The sequence below is a fragment of the Phocoena sinus genome, chromosome 2, assembly GCF_008692025.1.
Source record: "Phocoena sinus isolate mPhoSin1 chromosome 2, mPhoSin1.pri, whole genome shotgun sequence".
Taxonomy (NCBI): domain Eukaryota; kingdom Metazoa; phylum Chordata; class Mammalia; order Artiodactyla; family Phocoenidae; genus Phocoena; species Phocoena sinus.
Genome location: NC_045764.1, coordinates 98,938,771 through 98,955,584, shown reverse-complemented (window position 1 = coordinate 98,955,584; position 16,814 = coordinate 98,938,771). Strand labels below are relative to the sequence as shown.

Below are 16,814 nucleotides of genomic sequence, written 5' to 3'. Positions count from 1 at the left end.
TTATGGGCTGAAATGTGTTCCCCCAAAATTCATATGTCGAAGCCCTAACCTCCAGTACCTTATAATGTGACTGGATTTGGAGACAGGACCTTTAAAGAGGTACTTAAGGTAAAAGAAAGTTACATGGGTGAGCCCTAATCCAGTATGACTGGTGAATTTATAATGAGGTGATTATGATGCAAGCAACACAGACTGAGGGGTGATTATGTGAGGAGGTGAGAAGGTGGCTATCTGCAAGCCATGGACAGAGGCCTCAGAAGAAATCAACCTGCTGACACCTTGATCTTGGACTTCTAGCCTCCAGAACTGTAAGAAAACAAATTTCTTGTGCTTAAGGCACCCAGTCTGTGGTATTTTGTTATGGCAGCCCTAGAAGACTAATACAGATTTGAAAGTGCTTGTAATTGATAGAGTATTATACACATGCCAGTTGTCATCATCATTATTATGGAGAACATTCTAAAAATAAAAGGGAGGGAGAAGGGGTATCATGGAGGAGCCAGGGAGTGGAAACCAGCCTGGACACACAGAAGCAACACATATCAATAAACGTGTATTGAATGCTGACTATGTGTTAGGTGTACCAAGGTGAATAAGAGATGTGTTCTGACTCCTAGCACATGTCAACATGATAAAGAAGTTACGGAAAGAACTAGAGACGCTCAGGGAGAAGGCAATTACTTCTGCTTGTTGGGTGTGGTGAGTGGAGGTTGGGGAGAGGAGAGTTTTCAGAATTTTCATAAAAAGAGAGTGGTATTTTGTGAAGCAGATGACATGGGGACAGAGGAGGAAAGGCGTCATGGGCACTCATACATGAAGGTATGCCATGTCACTGGAAAAAAGCACACAGTGTGATAGCAGGACAGAAAACACATGGGAGAATTCTGGGAACTAAGACCTGAAAACTAGGTTAGCATCGACTTGTAGAGGGCCTTGAATGCTGTGTGAAGGGACTTGGATGCTCTCATTAGGCAATAAAGTAGGAAAATATATTGTTTTTATTATCTCAATATTTCTTTAGTTTCTGCCCTTATGTTTTCTTCACTTTCATTGCACATCTTTACTCAGACTTCAAGTGCCTTCTCTATCCCAGTTCACCAGGTTCCATCAGCCAAACAGCTCCTTAAAAGCCATCTTTCATAGAGGCTTAAGTGATTTTCCATTGACCCCCACCCTTGAAAAGTGTGGTGATAGCCACACTTGTGGCTGAAAAGTGATAGCCTTGATGTCCGAGACCCTGTGCAAGTTTGGTCACCAATTTGATGGATTTTTTTAGGGCATGTTAGTTTTGCAATTTGCTAATAACTGACAATAACAGTCACTCACAGGGATCAACCAAAATATTTTGGGATCTCAAAAAACATTGATTGACTAGGTGAGCAAAATGTGTCTAAAACTTGATGTATACCCCATTCTCTGGCCTGGGCATATCCTCTCTGTCTCTCTTTCTCTTTGTATCTGAATTAAAATAACATCTATCAATTATGGAATATGGCCAAACAGTTAAAGACAAGTTATGAGATTAATTGGAAATTCATGCCATTCCTTGGAGAAGTTTCAGGAGGAATCTTTATTGATTCATGCTTATATATCACGGGGAAAAATGAAATCACATTCACTTTGTTCAAAATAAACCTTCTCACATATATGCAAATAGATATGCAGAACCTTTTGACTGTGATAGGGATACTGAAGGACACTGCAGAACATGTACCCACACAATTAGGTGGTAGAAGAATAGGCTAATGTCTAAAAAGACAGAAATAGTCTTTTATCACTACATTTTCTGCTCCTGTGTACCAACTTGTAAATTAGAAGTAAATGTACATGCCTCTCTAGCTCTATTTTCAGCACACTAATAAAAAACTTTCATTTTGACCAAGAGTTAGTTTTCATGTTCTTAGAATTTACTCTTCTAACAGAATTTTAAAATCCATTATATAATTTTAATTATAGAAAGGCCATTCTTGCAGAAGCAGTATAAACGAAGTGGTTAAGAATGAGAGCTCTGGTGTCAGATCACCCTGGTTCAAGTCCTGGTTCTTCAGTTTGTGGTGACCATGTCCTAGTCATTTTTATCTCTTTGCACCATAGAGGATCACTGTGAGGATTAAATGAAATAATGCAGGTAAAATGCATGCTTAGTACAGTAGTGGATGCAAGTAATAATCTGCTATATAGAAAAGAACATTCTCTGCTAAATACTGGGCCTCAAAAGTGCGTTGATAGGGAAGCCATACAGAATGCAAATACAACTGTCACCTACAAGTACAAACTCTCTGGTCAGTGGACAAGAAATGATAATGATGATGCAATTGGTAAACCATAATACCAGAAAAATCAGTCCCTTTACAAGTTTTAACCAGTGGTTCAGAAGAAGCTGGATTTACACAGCTCTAGCAGGAAGCTAAAAGTTCAGAGAGTTTGTGCTGATAGAGAATAGTTTTGAAATCTTGATACCTAGGTAGAAAAGGTCATTTTGGGTCTTATTGCTTAACAAAAGCCCTGTGGATTGCAGTATTAAAATCCTTAGGACAGCTGTGCCTCAGTGAGACAAAGACATTTCAGAATGGTGCTGAGAACAGTTAGTGTGAAGAGCTTGCTCCTCAAGCAGAGTGGTGGAGTTCTTGTTTGGTGGCCTAAGTGCTAAGCCACATGGATAAGTTCTCTGTGTAAATGGGTCACAGGTACCAGAACCAGCGTGGGTGCCATCTTGTCCATCTCTGCCTCCAACAGTGTCTGGAACTCTAAAATGCAAAAACAGAAAAATGATGCGTTTTCACTGTTGACCTTGCACAGACCAGGTGCACAGTCAATAGTTGTTGAATACATTTATCTACAACTGCAAAGTCAATTTCTTTGGGGTTAGGACAGGGATAAAGACTCTTGTATCTTGTACTGGCCTGACACCCAGCACCCACTGTGTCTGGTTCTTTGGTGTGTCTTGCCTGAGGAGTTCTCCATTATCATACCAAGTGGAACCAATGTTAAAATATTTACCAGGTCTCCAACTTTTCTGCTTTTTCATCTTAACAGAAATTCTACCTGTAACATGATTGAAATGAAAATGTCTTTTCCTAGATCTGAAAATTATGTTCAGGTTAAAGTTATTTAAAATTAGAAAAGGAATATAACCCAAAAGAAACATTTAAGACAAAATGTAACGATGATAAAACCAGCAATATTAGAAGGCATTTTCAATTAATTTGATGATGTTAATCATGGGAGTGAAGCATGAGATATTATACATTATAAATATGGGATTGGAAGAAATATTAAGTACACATTTTTTTTTATACAGCAGGTTCTTATTTGTCATCAATTTTATACACATCAGTGTATACATGTCAATCCCAATCGCCCAATTCATCACACCACCACCCCCACCACCACCACTTCCCCCCACTTGGTGTCCATACGTTTGTTCTCTACGTCTGTGTCTTAATTTCTGCCCTACAAACCGGTTCATCTGTACCATTTTTCTAGGCTCCACATATATGCGTTAATATATGATATTTGTTTTTCTCTTTCTGACTTACTTCACTCTGTATGACAGTCTCTAGATCCATCCACATCTCAATGAATGACCCAATTTCATTCCTTTTTATGGCTGAGTAATAGTCATTGTATATATGTACCACATCTTCTTTATCCATTCATCTGTTGATGGGCATTTAGGTTGCTTCCATGACCTGGCTATTGTAAATAGTGCTGCAATGAACATTGGGGTGCATGTGTCTTTTTGAATTGTGGTTTTCTCTGGGTATGTGCCCAGTAGTGGGATTGCTGGATCATATGGTAATTCTACTTTTAGTTTTTTAAGGAACCTCCATCATACTGCTCTCCATAGTGGCTGTATCAATTTACATTCCCACCAACAGTGCAAGAGGGTTCCCTTTTCTCCACGCCTTCTCCAGCATTTGTTGTTTGTAGATTTTCTGATGAAGCCCATTCTAACTGGTGAGGTGATACCTCATTGTAGTTTTGATTTGCATTTCTCTAATGACTAGTGATGTTGAGCATCCTTTCATGTGTTTGTTGGCAGTCTGTATATCTTCTTTGGAGAAATGTCTATTTAGGTCTTCTGCCCATTTTTGGATTGGGTTGTCTGTTTTTTTGTTATTGAGCTGCATGAGCTGCTTATAAATTTTTAGAGATTAATCCTTTGTCAGTTGCTTCATTTGCAAATATTTTCTCCCATTCTGAGGGTTGTCTTTTGATCTTGTTTATGGTTTCCTTTGCTGTGCAAAAGCTTTGAAGTTTCATTAGGTCCCATTTGCTTATTTTTGTTTTTATTTCCATTACTCTAGGAGGTGGATCAAAAAAGGCCTTGCTGTGATTTATATCAAAGAGTGTTCTTCCTATGTTTTCCTCTAAGAGTTTTATAGTGTCCGTTCTCTAATTTAGGTCTCTAATCCATTTTGAGTTTATGTTTGTGTATGGTGCTAGGGAGTGTTCAAATTTCATTCTTTTACATGTAGCTGTCCAGTACTCCCAGCATCATTTATTGAAGAGACTGTCTTTTCTCCATTGTATATCCTTGCATCCTTTGTCATAGATTAGTTGACCATAGGTGCGTGGGTTTATCTCTGGGCTTTCTATCCTGTTCCATTGATCTATGTTTCTGTTTTTGTGCCAGTACCATATTGTCGTGATTACTGTAGCTTTGTAATATAGTCTGAAGTCAGGCAGTCTGATTCGTCCAGCTCCATTTTTTTCCCTCAAGACTGCTTTGGCTATTCAGGGTCTTTTGTGTCTCCATACGAATTTTAAGATTTTTTGTTCTAGTTCCTTAAAAAATGACATTGGTAATTGGATAGGGATTGCATTGAATCTGTAGATTGCTTTGGGTAGTAGAGTCATTTTCACAGTATTGATTCTTCCAATCCAAGAACATGGCATATCTCTCCATCTGTTGGTATCATCTTTAATTTCTTTCATCAGTGTCTTATAGTTTTCTGCAAGACAAGTCTTTTGTCTCCCTAGGTAGGTTTATCCCTAGGTATTTTATTCTTTTTGTTGCAATGGTAAATGGGAGTGTTTCCTTAATTTCTCTTTCAGATTTTTCATCATTAGTGTGTAAGAATGCAAGAGATTTCTGTCCCTTAATTTTGTATCCTGCAACCTTACCAAATTCATTGATTAGCTCTAGCAGTTTTCTGGTAGCATCTTTAGGATTCTCTATGTATAGTATCATATCATCTGCAGACAGTGACAGTTTTACTTCTTCTTTTCCAATTTGTATTCCTTTTATTTCTTTTTCTTCTCTGATTGCCGTGGCTAGGACTTCCAAAACTATGTTGAATGATAGCGGTGAGAGTGGACATCCTTGCCTTGTTGCTGATCTTAGAGGAAGTGCTTTCAGTTTTTCACCATTGAGAATGATGTTTGCTGTGGGTTTGTGGTATATGGCCTTTATTATGTTGAGGTAGGTTCCCTCTGTGCCCACTTTCTGGAGAGTTTTTATCATAAAAGGGTGTTGAATTTTGTCAAAAGCTTTTTCTGCATCTATTGAGATGATCATATGGTTTTTATTCTTTAATTTGTTAATAAGGTGTATCACATTGATTGATTTGCATATATTGAGGAATCCTTGCATCCCTGGGATAAATCCCACTTGATCACGGTGTGTGATCCTTTTAATGTGTTGTTGGATTCTGTTTGCTAGTATTTTGTTGAGGATTTTTGCATCTATATTAATCAATGATATTGGTCTGTAATTTTCTTTTTTTGTAGTATCTTTGTCTGGTTTTGGTATCAGGGTGATGGTGACCTCATAGAATGAGTTTGGGAGTGTTCCTTCCTCTGCAATTTTTTGGAAGAGTTTGAGAAGTATGGGTGTTAGCTCTTCTCTAAATGTTTGATAGAATTCACCTGTGAAGCCATCTGGTCCTGGAGTTTTGTTTGTTGGAAGATTTTTAATCACAGTGTCAATTTCATTACTTGTGACTGGTCTGTTCATATTTTCTCTTTCTTCCTGGTTCAGTCTTGGAAGGTTGTGCTTTTCTAAGAATTTGTCCATTTCTTCCAGGTTGTCCATTTTATTGGCATCGAGTTGCCTGTAGTAGTCTCTTAGGATGATATGTATTTCTGCAGTGTAACTTCTTCTTTTTCATTTCTAATTTTATTGACTTGAGTTCTCTCCCTCTTTTTCTTGATGAGTCTGGCTAATGATTTATCAATTTTGTTTATCTTCTCAAAGAACCAGCTTTTAGTTTTATTGATCTTTGCTGTTGTTTTCTTTGTTTCTATTTCATTTATTTCTGCTCTGATCTTCATGATTTCTTTCCTTCTGCTAACTTTGGGTTTTGTTTATTCTTCTTTCTCTAGTTCCTTTAGGTGTAAGGTTAGATTGTTTATTTGAGATTTTTCTTGTTTCTTGAGGTAGGCTTGTATAGCTATAAACTTCCCTCTTAGAACTGCTTTTGCTGCATCCCATAGGTTTTGGATTGTCGTGTTTTCATTGTCATTTGTCTCTAGGTATTTTTTGATTTCCTCTTTGATTTCTTCAGTGATCTCTTGGTTTTTTAGTAACGTAGTGTTTAGCCTCCACGTGTTTGTGTTTTTTACATTTTTCCCCCTGTAATTCAATTCTAATCTCATAGCGTTGTGGTCAGAAAAGATGCTTGATATGATTTCAATTTTTGTGTGTGTGTGTGGTACGCGGGCCTCTCACTGCTGTGGCCTCTCCCATTGCGGAGCACAGGCTCCGGACGCGCAGGGTCAGCGGCCATGGCTCACGGGCCTAGCCGCTCCGTGGCGTGTGGGATCTTACCGGACCGGGGCACGAACCCGCATCCCCTGCATCGGCAGGTGGACTCTCAACCACTGCGCCACCAGGGAAGCCCTGATTTCAATTTTCTTAAATTTTACTGAGGCTTGATTTGTGACCCATGATGTGATCTATTCTGGAAAATGTTCCATGTGCACTTGAGAAGAAAGTGTAATCTGCTGTGTTTGGGTGGAATGTGCTATAAATATCAATTAAATCTATCTGGTCTATTGTGTCATTTAAAGCTTCTGTTTCCTTGTTTATCTTCATTTTGGATGATCTGTCCATTGGTGTAAGTGAGGTGTTAAAGTCTCCCACTATTACTGTGTTACTGTCGATTTCCTCTTTTACAGCTGTTATCAGTTGCCTTATGTATTGAGGTGCTCCTGTGTTGGGTGCATATATATTTATAACTGTTATATCTTCTTCTTGGATTGATCCCTTGATCATTATGTAGTGTCCTTCCTTGTCTCTTGTAACATTCTTTATTTTAAAGTCTATTTTATCTGATATGAGTATTGCTACTCCAGCTTTCTTTTGACTTCCATTTGCATGGAATATGTTTTTCCATCCCCTCACTTTCAGTCTGTATGTGTCCCTAGGTCTGAAGTGGGTCTCTTGTAGACAGCATATATATGGGTCTTGTTTTGTATCCATTCAGCAAGCCTCTGTCTTTTGGTTGGAGCATTTAATCCATTGACATTTAAGGTAATTATCGATATGTGTTCCTATGACCATTTTCTTAATTGTTTTGGGTTTGTTTTTGTAGGTCCTTTTCTTCTCTTCTGTTTCCCACTTAGAGAAGTTCCTTTAGCATTTGTTGTAGAACTGGTTTGGTAGTGCTGAATTCTCTTAGCTTTTGCTTGTCTGTAAAGCTTTTGATTTCTCCATCGAATCTGAGTGAGATCCTTGCCGGGTAGAATAATCTTGGTTGTAGGTTCTTCCCTTTCATCACTTTAAGTATATCACGCCACTCCCTTCTGGCTTGTAGAGTTTCTGCTGAGAAATCAGCTGTTAACTTTATGGGAGTTCCCTTGTATGTTATTTGTTGTTTTTCCCTTGCTGCTTTCAATAATTTTTCTTTGTTTTTAATTTTTGCCAATTTGATTACTGTGTGTCTTGGCATGTTTCTCCTTGGGTTTATCCTGTATGGGACTCGCTGCTCTTCCTGGACTTGGGTGGCTATTTCCTTTCCCATGTTAGGGACGTTTTCGACTATAATTTCTTCAAATATTTTCTCTGGTCCTTTCTCTCTCTCTTCTCCTTCTGGGACCCCTATAATGCGAATGTTGTTGTGTTTAATGTTGTCCCAGGGGTCTCTTAGGTTGTCTTCATTTCTTTTCATTCTTTTTTCTTTATTCTATTCTGCAGCAGTGAATTCCACCTTTCTGTCTTCCAGGTCACTTTTCTGTTCTGCCTCAGTTATTCTGCTATTGATTCCTTCTAGTGTAGTTTTCATTTCAGTTATTGTATTGTTCATCTATTTGTTTGTTCTTTAATTCTTCTAGATCTTTGTTAAACATTTCTTGCATCTTCTTGATCTTTGCCTCCATTCTGTTTCCGAGGTCCTGGATCATCTTCACTATCATTATTCTGAATTCTTTTTCTGTAAGGTTGCCTATCTCCACTTCATTTAGTTGTTTTTCTGGGGTTGTATCTTGTTCCTTCATCTGGTACATAGCCATCTGCCTTTTCATCTTGTCTATCTTTCTGTGAATGTGGTTTTCTTCCACAGGCTGCAGGATTGTAGCTCTTCTTGCTTCTGCTGTCTGCCTTCTGGTGGATGAGGCTATCTAAGAGGCTTGTGCAAGTTTCCTGATGGGAGGGACTGGTGTTGGGTAGAGCTGGGTGTTGCTCTGGTGGGCAGAGCTCAGTAAAACTTTAATCCGCTTGACTGTTGATGGGTGGGGCTGGGTTCCCTCCCTGTTGGTTGTTTGGCCTGAGGCAACCCAACACTGGAGCCTACCTGGGCTCTTTGGTGGGGCTAATGGCAGACTCTGGGAGGGCTCACGCCAAGGAGTACTTCCCAGAACTTCTGCTGCCAGTGTCCTTGTCCCCATGGTGAACCACAGCCACCCCCCGCCTCTGTAGGAGACCCTCCCAACACTAGCAGGTAGGTCTGTTTCAGTCTCCCCTGGGTTGCCAGACCCCTAGGTTGGGAAGCCTGACGTGGGGCTCAGAACCTTCACTCCAGTGGGTGGACTTCTGTGATATAAGTGTTCTCCAGTCTGTGAGTCACCCACGCAGCAATTATGGGATTTGATCTTGCTGTGATTGCGCCCCTTCTACTGTCTCATTGTGGCTTCTCCTTTGTCTTTGGATGTGGGGTATCTTTTTTGGTGAGTTCCAGTGTCTTCCTGTTGATAATTGTCCAGCAGCTAGTTGTGATTCTGGTGTTCTCACAGGAGCGAGTGAGAGCACGTCCTTCTACTCCGCCATCTTGGTTCCAATCCCCTAAGTATACATTTTTATTAATAAATAGTAAAAGCAAAAGAAGAAAACAAAAATCTTTTCTAATATCATCCAACTTCTTGGTAAATAAAAATTTCTCATATGGCAGAATTTCCTCTCTAAACTGAGAAATTCCTCTCTGAGAAATTCTCTTGTAACTAAAACTGTCACGAAGTTGCCACATTAGACTAATGACCTTTAGTTATAATCGGAATAATTGAATTTTAAATTGTCAAGAAAATGGAACTGAAATTCATAAAATTTGCCAAGAGAATAGCTCTTTGATATGCATTTGACAATCTGAAAAATACGGCAGCTTAAAAAAAAATGAATCTGCTATTGCATTATCCAAGTGCAAAGCAAGCACTTGAATATTCTTTTTAAAAGCATTTCCCCCATCATGATCTCAGGATTGCTTTAAGTCTTCTTTAAGAAACATTTTATCAGTGAAATTTTTTACATGAATCCTGTACCCAACGTAAGAATCATTTATAGCTAACTTCTTATTGTAATCACATTTAATGGTATACTCACAATGATGCCCAATCTCCAATCATGCAGAGTATGGAAGAAATAAGAAAATTATTTAACTGGATAAAAATTGTAATGCATAGGAATGAAATATTTTGAATTTCTGTGGGTTAAGAAGACTATCCATTCCTGAATTTATTCCACATTGAAAATTGTTGACACTAGAGGTGAGTATTGACAGAAGTAGGGCTGATCAATGTTGAACCTTAAGGGTCAAAGGACTTCATGTTTGGTGTAATAAGCAACTTAGTTTAGGTATTGCAGTATTTCCATAAAGTAACAGTTATTAAGGGTCAGGCAAGGTTTCTATTATAAACTCTATTTCAAGGGAGGCTTCAGGCAAGGTTTCTATTATAAACTCTATTTCAAGGGAGGTTTGGGGAGGCATAGTTCCAGAGTCTCCGAAGGCATGTGATAGTATGATTGAAGCAGGATGATAGTTTGGAAATAAACAAAGAGAAAGTGAGTCATTATACTCAAAGTTGAGGAAGTATTAATATTTCCATTCTCCAGATTCAAAACCCATCTTTTCTTAGCACAGACTTTTTATGAAATCTTTAAACCCAGGAAGCTTTAGATGAGAGGTAAATCTCTTTTGAGTTTTTAAGTAGCTTGAAATCTTTACTTTTGAAAATTATCTAGCACATTCAAGCAGGCTATAAATTATAAATACAACCAGAGGGAGCTGTGTATCTGTTCAACAAGATACAGTTCAATGAAATCTCAGAAACGCCCTCTACACTTTCCACTTAGTTGTGTGTAGAGCATTAGTAGCACATGGAAATCATTAGTTTTTACTCAAACATACTTGATCATGTTGCTTACTGAGTTGCTTAAGGTTGGTTTTCCAGCATACCTGACTTTTTATATAACTAAGAAATTGTGTTTTAATTATTTACTTTAAAATTTGTATTGAACACATTGTGACTTAAACTTGAAAAAAGCAAACAATAAAGTAAATATATACCAGTTATTTTATAATAATAAAATAATGATGAAATAGATAATTACTTAGAAATATATATTGCTTGGCCTAGAATTTAACAACATAATTTTAAAAAATGATAATTAGGGAATAAATCAACATGAACATTTTACAGTTAACATGAAAATGTTTAAGACTATGGAATTTGGGTTTGAAAGAAAGGATGGCATATCTGAACAGAGGAGGAGGGGCTGAAGCATTAACTCAGGTACTTTCTACCTATACTGAGCTCCATATAAACACAACTTCTGAATCTTCAAGTCCTTCTTAGGCAGACACTAAGTGGTCTGTCCCCTTGTGACCTTTCTTCTAGAATTCAGAATGTATAGATACATTCAAACAACAGAAGTGGGCATTGATCAGTCAAGGAAGACGCCATGCACTTTCAGTTTCCATTACATTAAACAAAATACTCATTAGTGCTTGGCATCTTTCCAAGCAGACACAATCTAGGTGTCCACTGAGGCCTCATTGTGCAGTTAAGAAGTTTAAAAAAACCTTCTATACATCAGCTAGGGACAATTAAGGGGTGGATAAAACTACTCCAGGGTAAGAAGGCTGGAATTACTGGAAACAAACACACATAGAATATCAGCTGTCAACTAGAAAAATTATCTCTGTCTTTAAGATCAGTTAGATATTTAAGGAGAGAAAGACTAAAGATCCCTGTGCTTAATCATCATTACCCTCCTTTAAGAAACTGCAATATGCCTTACTCTGGTAGTATTCAGTCATATTAAAACAAAATCACATCTAGGTATGTGGTAGAAAAAATAATCTGGAAACCTGTCATCACAACATAATTATTCCTATAATTTACCCAACAAGAAAAACTAAGTGCTGGTATTACTAAGAGGTCATAATAGTGTAAGTTTACTCTGAAATCCATATTCATTAAAACTATTGAAATATGTTTTATGGCTAAACATCCACTGCCACATCCAAAACAGCTTCTAGAAAATACTAGAGAGCAACTACTTGCGTGCAGGTCAGATGTACAAAAGTATTTTCCCAAGTGTTTCCTTTCCTCCCTCCCTTTCTCCCATCCCTTTCTCCCATCCCTTTCTCCCATCCCTTTCTCCCATCCCTTTCTCCCATCCCTTTCTCCCTCCCTCCCTCCCTCCTTTCACCCAGCAAGCATTTATTAAGTACTATCTGCCAGGCACTGGGCCAAGTGCTGGGGCTACAACAGTGAGTAAGACAGACAAGGCTTAGGTATACATGAAGTTACAGGCTAGCACATGAGGCAAAAGGTTTTATAAAATCTCTGTTGCTTTCAGTATTAAAATAACGCTGTTTGAGAAATCTTCATGCAAGACCAGTACTTCAAAAATTTTTGAAGACCAAACTTCAAAATTTATTCATGTTACCTATTCTTCACCCTCTGGTAGGGAAATGGGAAGAAAAGCTTTTCATGGCAAAATTTCTCTTATTTTAAAGAGACATTTATCTTTCTACTTGGGCTGATACAGTAGAATCTACCAGAAAGTTGTAGGAAAAAGTGTTAAACATAAACTCTTTCTCAAAAGGATGCTGTGTTATCTAGCCACGAGGAATGTATGAAAGAATAGGCAAAAGGAAAGAATATATCCTAAACATGGCACATGAGAACCTCCTTGAGTTTGCCACAATGTACTCTCCCAGCTTTTTAACTCAAAGACACTATTCTATCAGTACTCAACACAGATCTTTAAATTCCAGAGCTAATAATGCTTCCCAGCTACAGCTGGATGCATCTGACAAGCAGCATGTAGTAGGAAACCTCACAGGGGATAAGGTTCCTAACAGTCAACTAAGAGTTCAAATCCCCTAAGAGGTGCCCCTGGTGTGCAGAGCACTTAACCCTTCGACCAGTACCAACATGACTATTCACAAATTATTGATGTCCCTAAATCCCTGGCAGATTGCAGACAGTTCTTGTATCCAGTGAAGCCCAAGCATATGGCCACTAATGGGACGGATTAAAAAAAACACACATACACATTCATTCTTTGCTACATGAATATAAAGCCACTGAAATGCTAGAAGGTGATTGAACTGGATGGAACACTGTTAAATACATGCTTAGCCTCATGTTATGGATCATTTCCATTGACATCTATCTGTATCCTTGGTACCGTTTAATTAAAGCTGTCTGGAACAAGTCTGCCCTCTAAATGATCGGCAGAGCAATGACAAGGTGAAACACGAGGAGGCTTGAGGCCTTTTTTGTAAAGCATTCAGATGACTGTCTCTGTGGTTAAGGACAGCAGCAGGGAAGAAATTCGTTTTCAAAATTAGCTAGCCACTAGGCTTTTCTGTAAGAGAAGGCAAGGCTCCTTCTGATGTTATCTTAGAACACCAGAAACCAAGTCAGGTATACCAGACCTTAAAAACTCAAACTGAGCCATATTCTGGTCCAAAATAGATATCCTTTTTTTTTTTTTTTTGGTTCTAAAGCAGTAAATATAACAGCAAACTTTCTTATTTGTAGTTACTTTGCAAAATATAACCCCAAAATGGAACAATTTTGCCTAAAATAGTCCCTTTCTTCAGATAGTTTTGCAACTAGATGGCAGGAACACCATCTATTTAATTTGGTTTTACAGCATATAGAATACTAGCATGGCAAGTATAGCTTCAAACAAGATATTTCTTGAATAACCTTCATGTTTCCAGCACTGTTAAGGTTCTGGGGAAACAGTAAACAAAATATGGATCCAGGGTGTAAGAAATGTGGAACATACTTAAAAGATTGAATCTTAAATTAGCTAATTATACCTACTTCTTTTCTATAGTACTTTCTCTCCCCTTTATTATGATTTCATTTAAAGAGTTATAAATTATATTTGTTCTTCAATACCAGAATTATACTTTATAAAAGTGTCCAAAGGACTGTGACATGTTTAAAATTTTCATTCATTGGCTTCTCCACGCAAATCTATCTGTCCTGATGTGGGCTTATCATCTTCATTTAATATTTATTTGGTATCTACTTCATATATGACACTGAATTATACCCTGCATCCTCCTTCCCCCACCCCCACCTCAAATGACTTTGTCTCTCTCTGTCTGTTATAACATGTTTGTCCAGGCTGGCAAAAGGTAATAGTAGCACTAAACAGAAAAGCGCTCCTAAATTCACTTAGGATGATGTAGGAGTGCAGATCATCCTAGCCCTGATGTCCTGATAACAGGAATTAGTCAGACCTAGAAGATATTATATTGAAGCAAATAGGTCATAAGTTAAAGCCTATTATGTAGGACAACACTTATTGACACTGTTCTGGGAACTCTGGGGAGCAGGAAACAAAGCACAGCCATCCTCAACAAACTCAAAAATTGGGAAGATGTACACACTGAAAGTCACAAGGAATGATGGTGTCAGATAAGCAAAAATTGGAGACTATAGGGCAGGCAAAAGCGCCTAGCTGAATCCAGTTGTCCAGCTGTCCTCATTGAAGGCACCAGACATGTGCATGAAGCTGCCTTGAGCCCTCCAGACAAGCCAGCTACCAGATAAATTCCAATGAGTAACTCTTGCTAATGCCACATGAGCAGAACAATTGCTCAGCAGAATCTTGCCCAAATATTTGATTCACAGAATCAAGAAATATAAAACAGTGATGGTTGTTGTTTTAAATCACTAAGTTTTGGAGTATTCTGTTATGTGGCAATATATAACTAGAATGGAAGCTGTGCCATAAAATGAATATGTCATGGGCTTCCCTGGTGGTGCAGTGGTTAAGAATCCACTTGTCAATGCAGGGGACACGGGTTCAAGCCCTGGTCCAGGAAGATCCCACATGTTGCAGAGCAACTAAGCCCGTGCGCCACAACTACTGAGCCTACGTTCTAGAGCCCGTGAGCCACAACTACTGATCCCACATGCTACAACTACTGAAGCCCACGCGCATAGAGCCTGTGCTCTGCAACAAGAGAAGCCACTGCAATGAGAAGCCTGCGCACCGCAATGAAGAGTAGCCCTTGCTCTCCGCAACTAGAGAAAGCCCGCCTGCAGCAACGCAGCCAAAAAAAGTCCCAAAGCAGCCAAAAAAATAAAATAAATAAATTTAAAAAAAAATGAATGTGTCATGATAAGCCCCCAACTTAGAGTTATAGTAGTAGGAACTGAAGAGAGGCACATGTTTTGGGGAAAAGATCCTAAGTTTTCCTTTGTGTTTATAACAGGTTGAGAAATTTTTTCTGTAAAGGACTTTGTGGGCTGTATGATCTCTGTTACTCAACTGTGTCATTGTAGGGCAAAAGAAGCCATAGACAATATGTAAATGAATTTGGGTAGCTGAGTTTCAAGAAAACTTTATTTACAAAAACAGGCTGCTGGCCAAAGTTGGCCATAGGTCATAGATTGCTTTCCCCTGGTTTATAATGTTTGAGATACTGAGGAAAATTTAACCGGAAATATGCTATATGTAGATGATACACAGGAATGGGGCTTTGTGACAAGTCAGGGCTGGAGATATGGATTAGAGAATAGATAAATATTTTTGAAGAGAGCCTAGGATACTACCGTTGTATCTTCTTAAGGATGCTTTTACTTTGTTATTTCTTTTAAATGATATTAGTTAGGATAGTTGGTAAACACATTAGTGGGCTGAGGCATTACTTGAATCTTTAAGTGGTACCACTGAACCAGGGAATTTATAATCTGGAGACATCAGAGGACAAAATCAAATAGATTTTCAGATATATTAATAGTGGTCCTGGGTCCACTGTCAATGGTTTTCAAATTTGTGAAATTTCAACCCAATGTATTTTATGAGTAAATTGGACTATTCTAGAACCATTTTTTCTAAGTGTGGCCAATATCATTCTGATTTTTATCACATTCATGATTTATTTGAACAGTATGAGTTTGGCAATACTTCTTGCTCATATTTGAAAAGCATCTATAACATTAATGTCCCAAGTATTTATATCCCAAACTATCTAGAAAAGCCAATGGTTATATTCCATAATTTATGATATATTGAAGGCATTTTATCATGCTATTTACTGTTACGTCATGGGAAAAGAGTGTGACCTTTGAAGAAATAAAGCAAGCAGTTTTTTAGTTCTCCTGCATATCTGCTAAGTTTATGGATATTTATTTTAGGCTTTATAAAAATTCTATCAGGCAGCTAAACAGTTTAGACTCACACAGCATGTCAATTCTATTAAACAAGGGCTCTTTACCCTTTCACCTATTGCCCTGCGTGTGCTTGGTTCAGTGGTGCAACTATTCAGAACAAATACCAATGGTCTGCTTAAAATCCTTAATATAAGGAATGCAGGCTTGCTAGAGGGTTCTGGTGAATATTCAAAGGGGTTTTTATCCACTTAAGGCAAAGAATGGTTTGAACAGTTCTGTTTTTGGCCACAAAAAGAGCACCCTGGTTAAGAGGTGAAGGCTTCTTGTGGTTCCCGCATTTGATAAAGTACAGACCTTGCTGCCTTCCCTCATAGACCTGTGACCTCAAGCTCTGGCCTTTAGACGTTTTTCCTCCTCTAGAGAGAAATGATTAGTAGGGTCCTTCTATTAGATATGTTAGCAGTTTGTGCTAAAAAGAGGATTTTAATAATATTGAATTGCAAAGAACCATGAGGCAAGGCTTTACTCTAGATACTAAGACAAACCAAGTTTAAGTTGGTGCCATAGCTCCTATGAAGGGCCATCTGTTTAGCTCTAATAGTATTTTCTTTTTTTTTTTTTTTCTTTCACCTTTGTAGCTTGGTTTCAAACCCTGTCTGGAACACCTGCTCAATGTGAAATGAGATTGGTGGGTCTCAGTCCATTTGTGGCTGGCTGAAATTTTCTATCTTCTTTTCCAGAAAAATGGTCCATAAGGAAATGAAGTGAAAAGAGTTAGATGTCACACGTGCATTCACGTGTAGGTGTACTGGAGGCCTAGATAATCTTCCTGTGTGAAAAGTACAATATAAATTCAGCACTGGTTCATTGGTTCATCCACTTTGCCTCTCAACAGCTCTCTAACACCTGAGGTCTCCTGTCTCCTAAAGATGATGCAACTTTAGGGACATCTTTTTACTATTCTAAGCCACTGCATGATTTGAGCTGAGATTGTAACGTTGCTT

General features: G+C 38.3%; 1 protein-coding gene and 1 long non-coding RNA gene across 3 annotated transcripts in view; one reads left to right on the top strand and one right to left on the bottom strand.

Moving 5' to 3' along the window:
* The window catches only part of LOC116749261, a 105,074-nt gene that overhangs the window by 87,300 nt on the left and 960 nt on the right, over positions 1-16,814 (top strand). The window lies entirely within an intron of this gene.
* The window catches only part of DPH6 (diphthamine biosynthesis 6), a 465,669-nt gene continuing 450,499 nt past the window's right edge, over positions 1,645-16,814 (bottom strand). For both annotated transcript variants that reach the window (XM_032623457.1, XM_032623461.1), the window contains one exon: positions 1,645-2,747. In XM_032623457.1, coding sequence (XP_032479348.1) covers positions 2,682-2,747 — 66 coding nt within the window. In that variant the 3' untranslated portion in view covers positions 1,645-2,681. The remainder of the gene's footprint in view (positions 2,748-16,814) is intronic.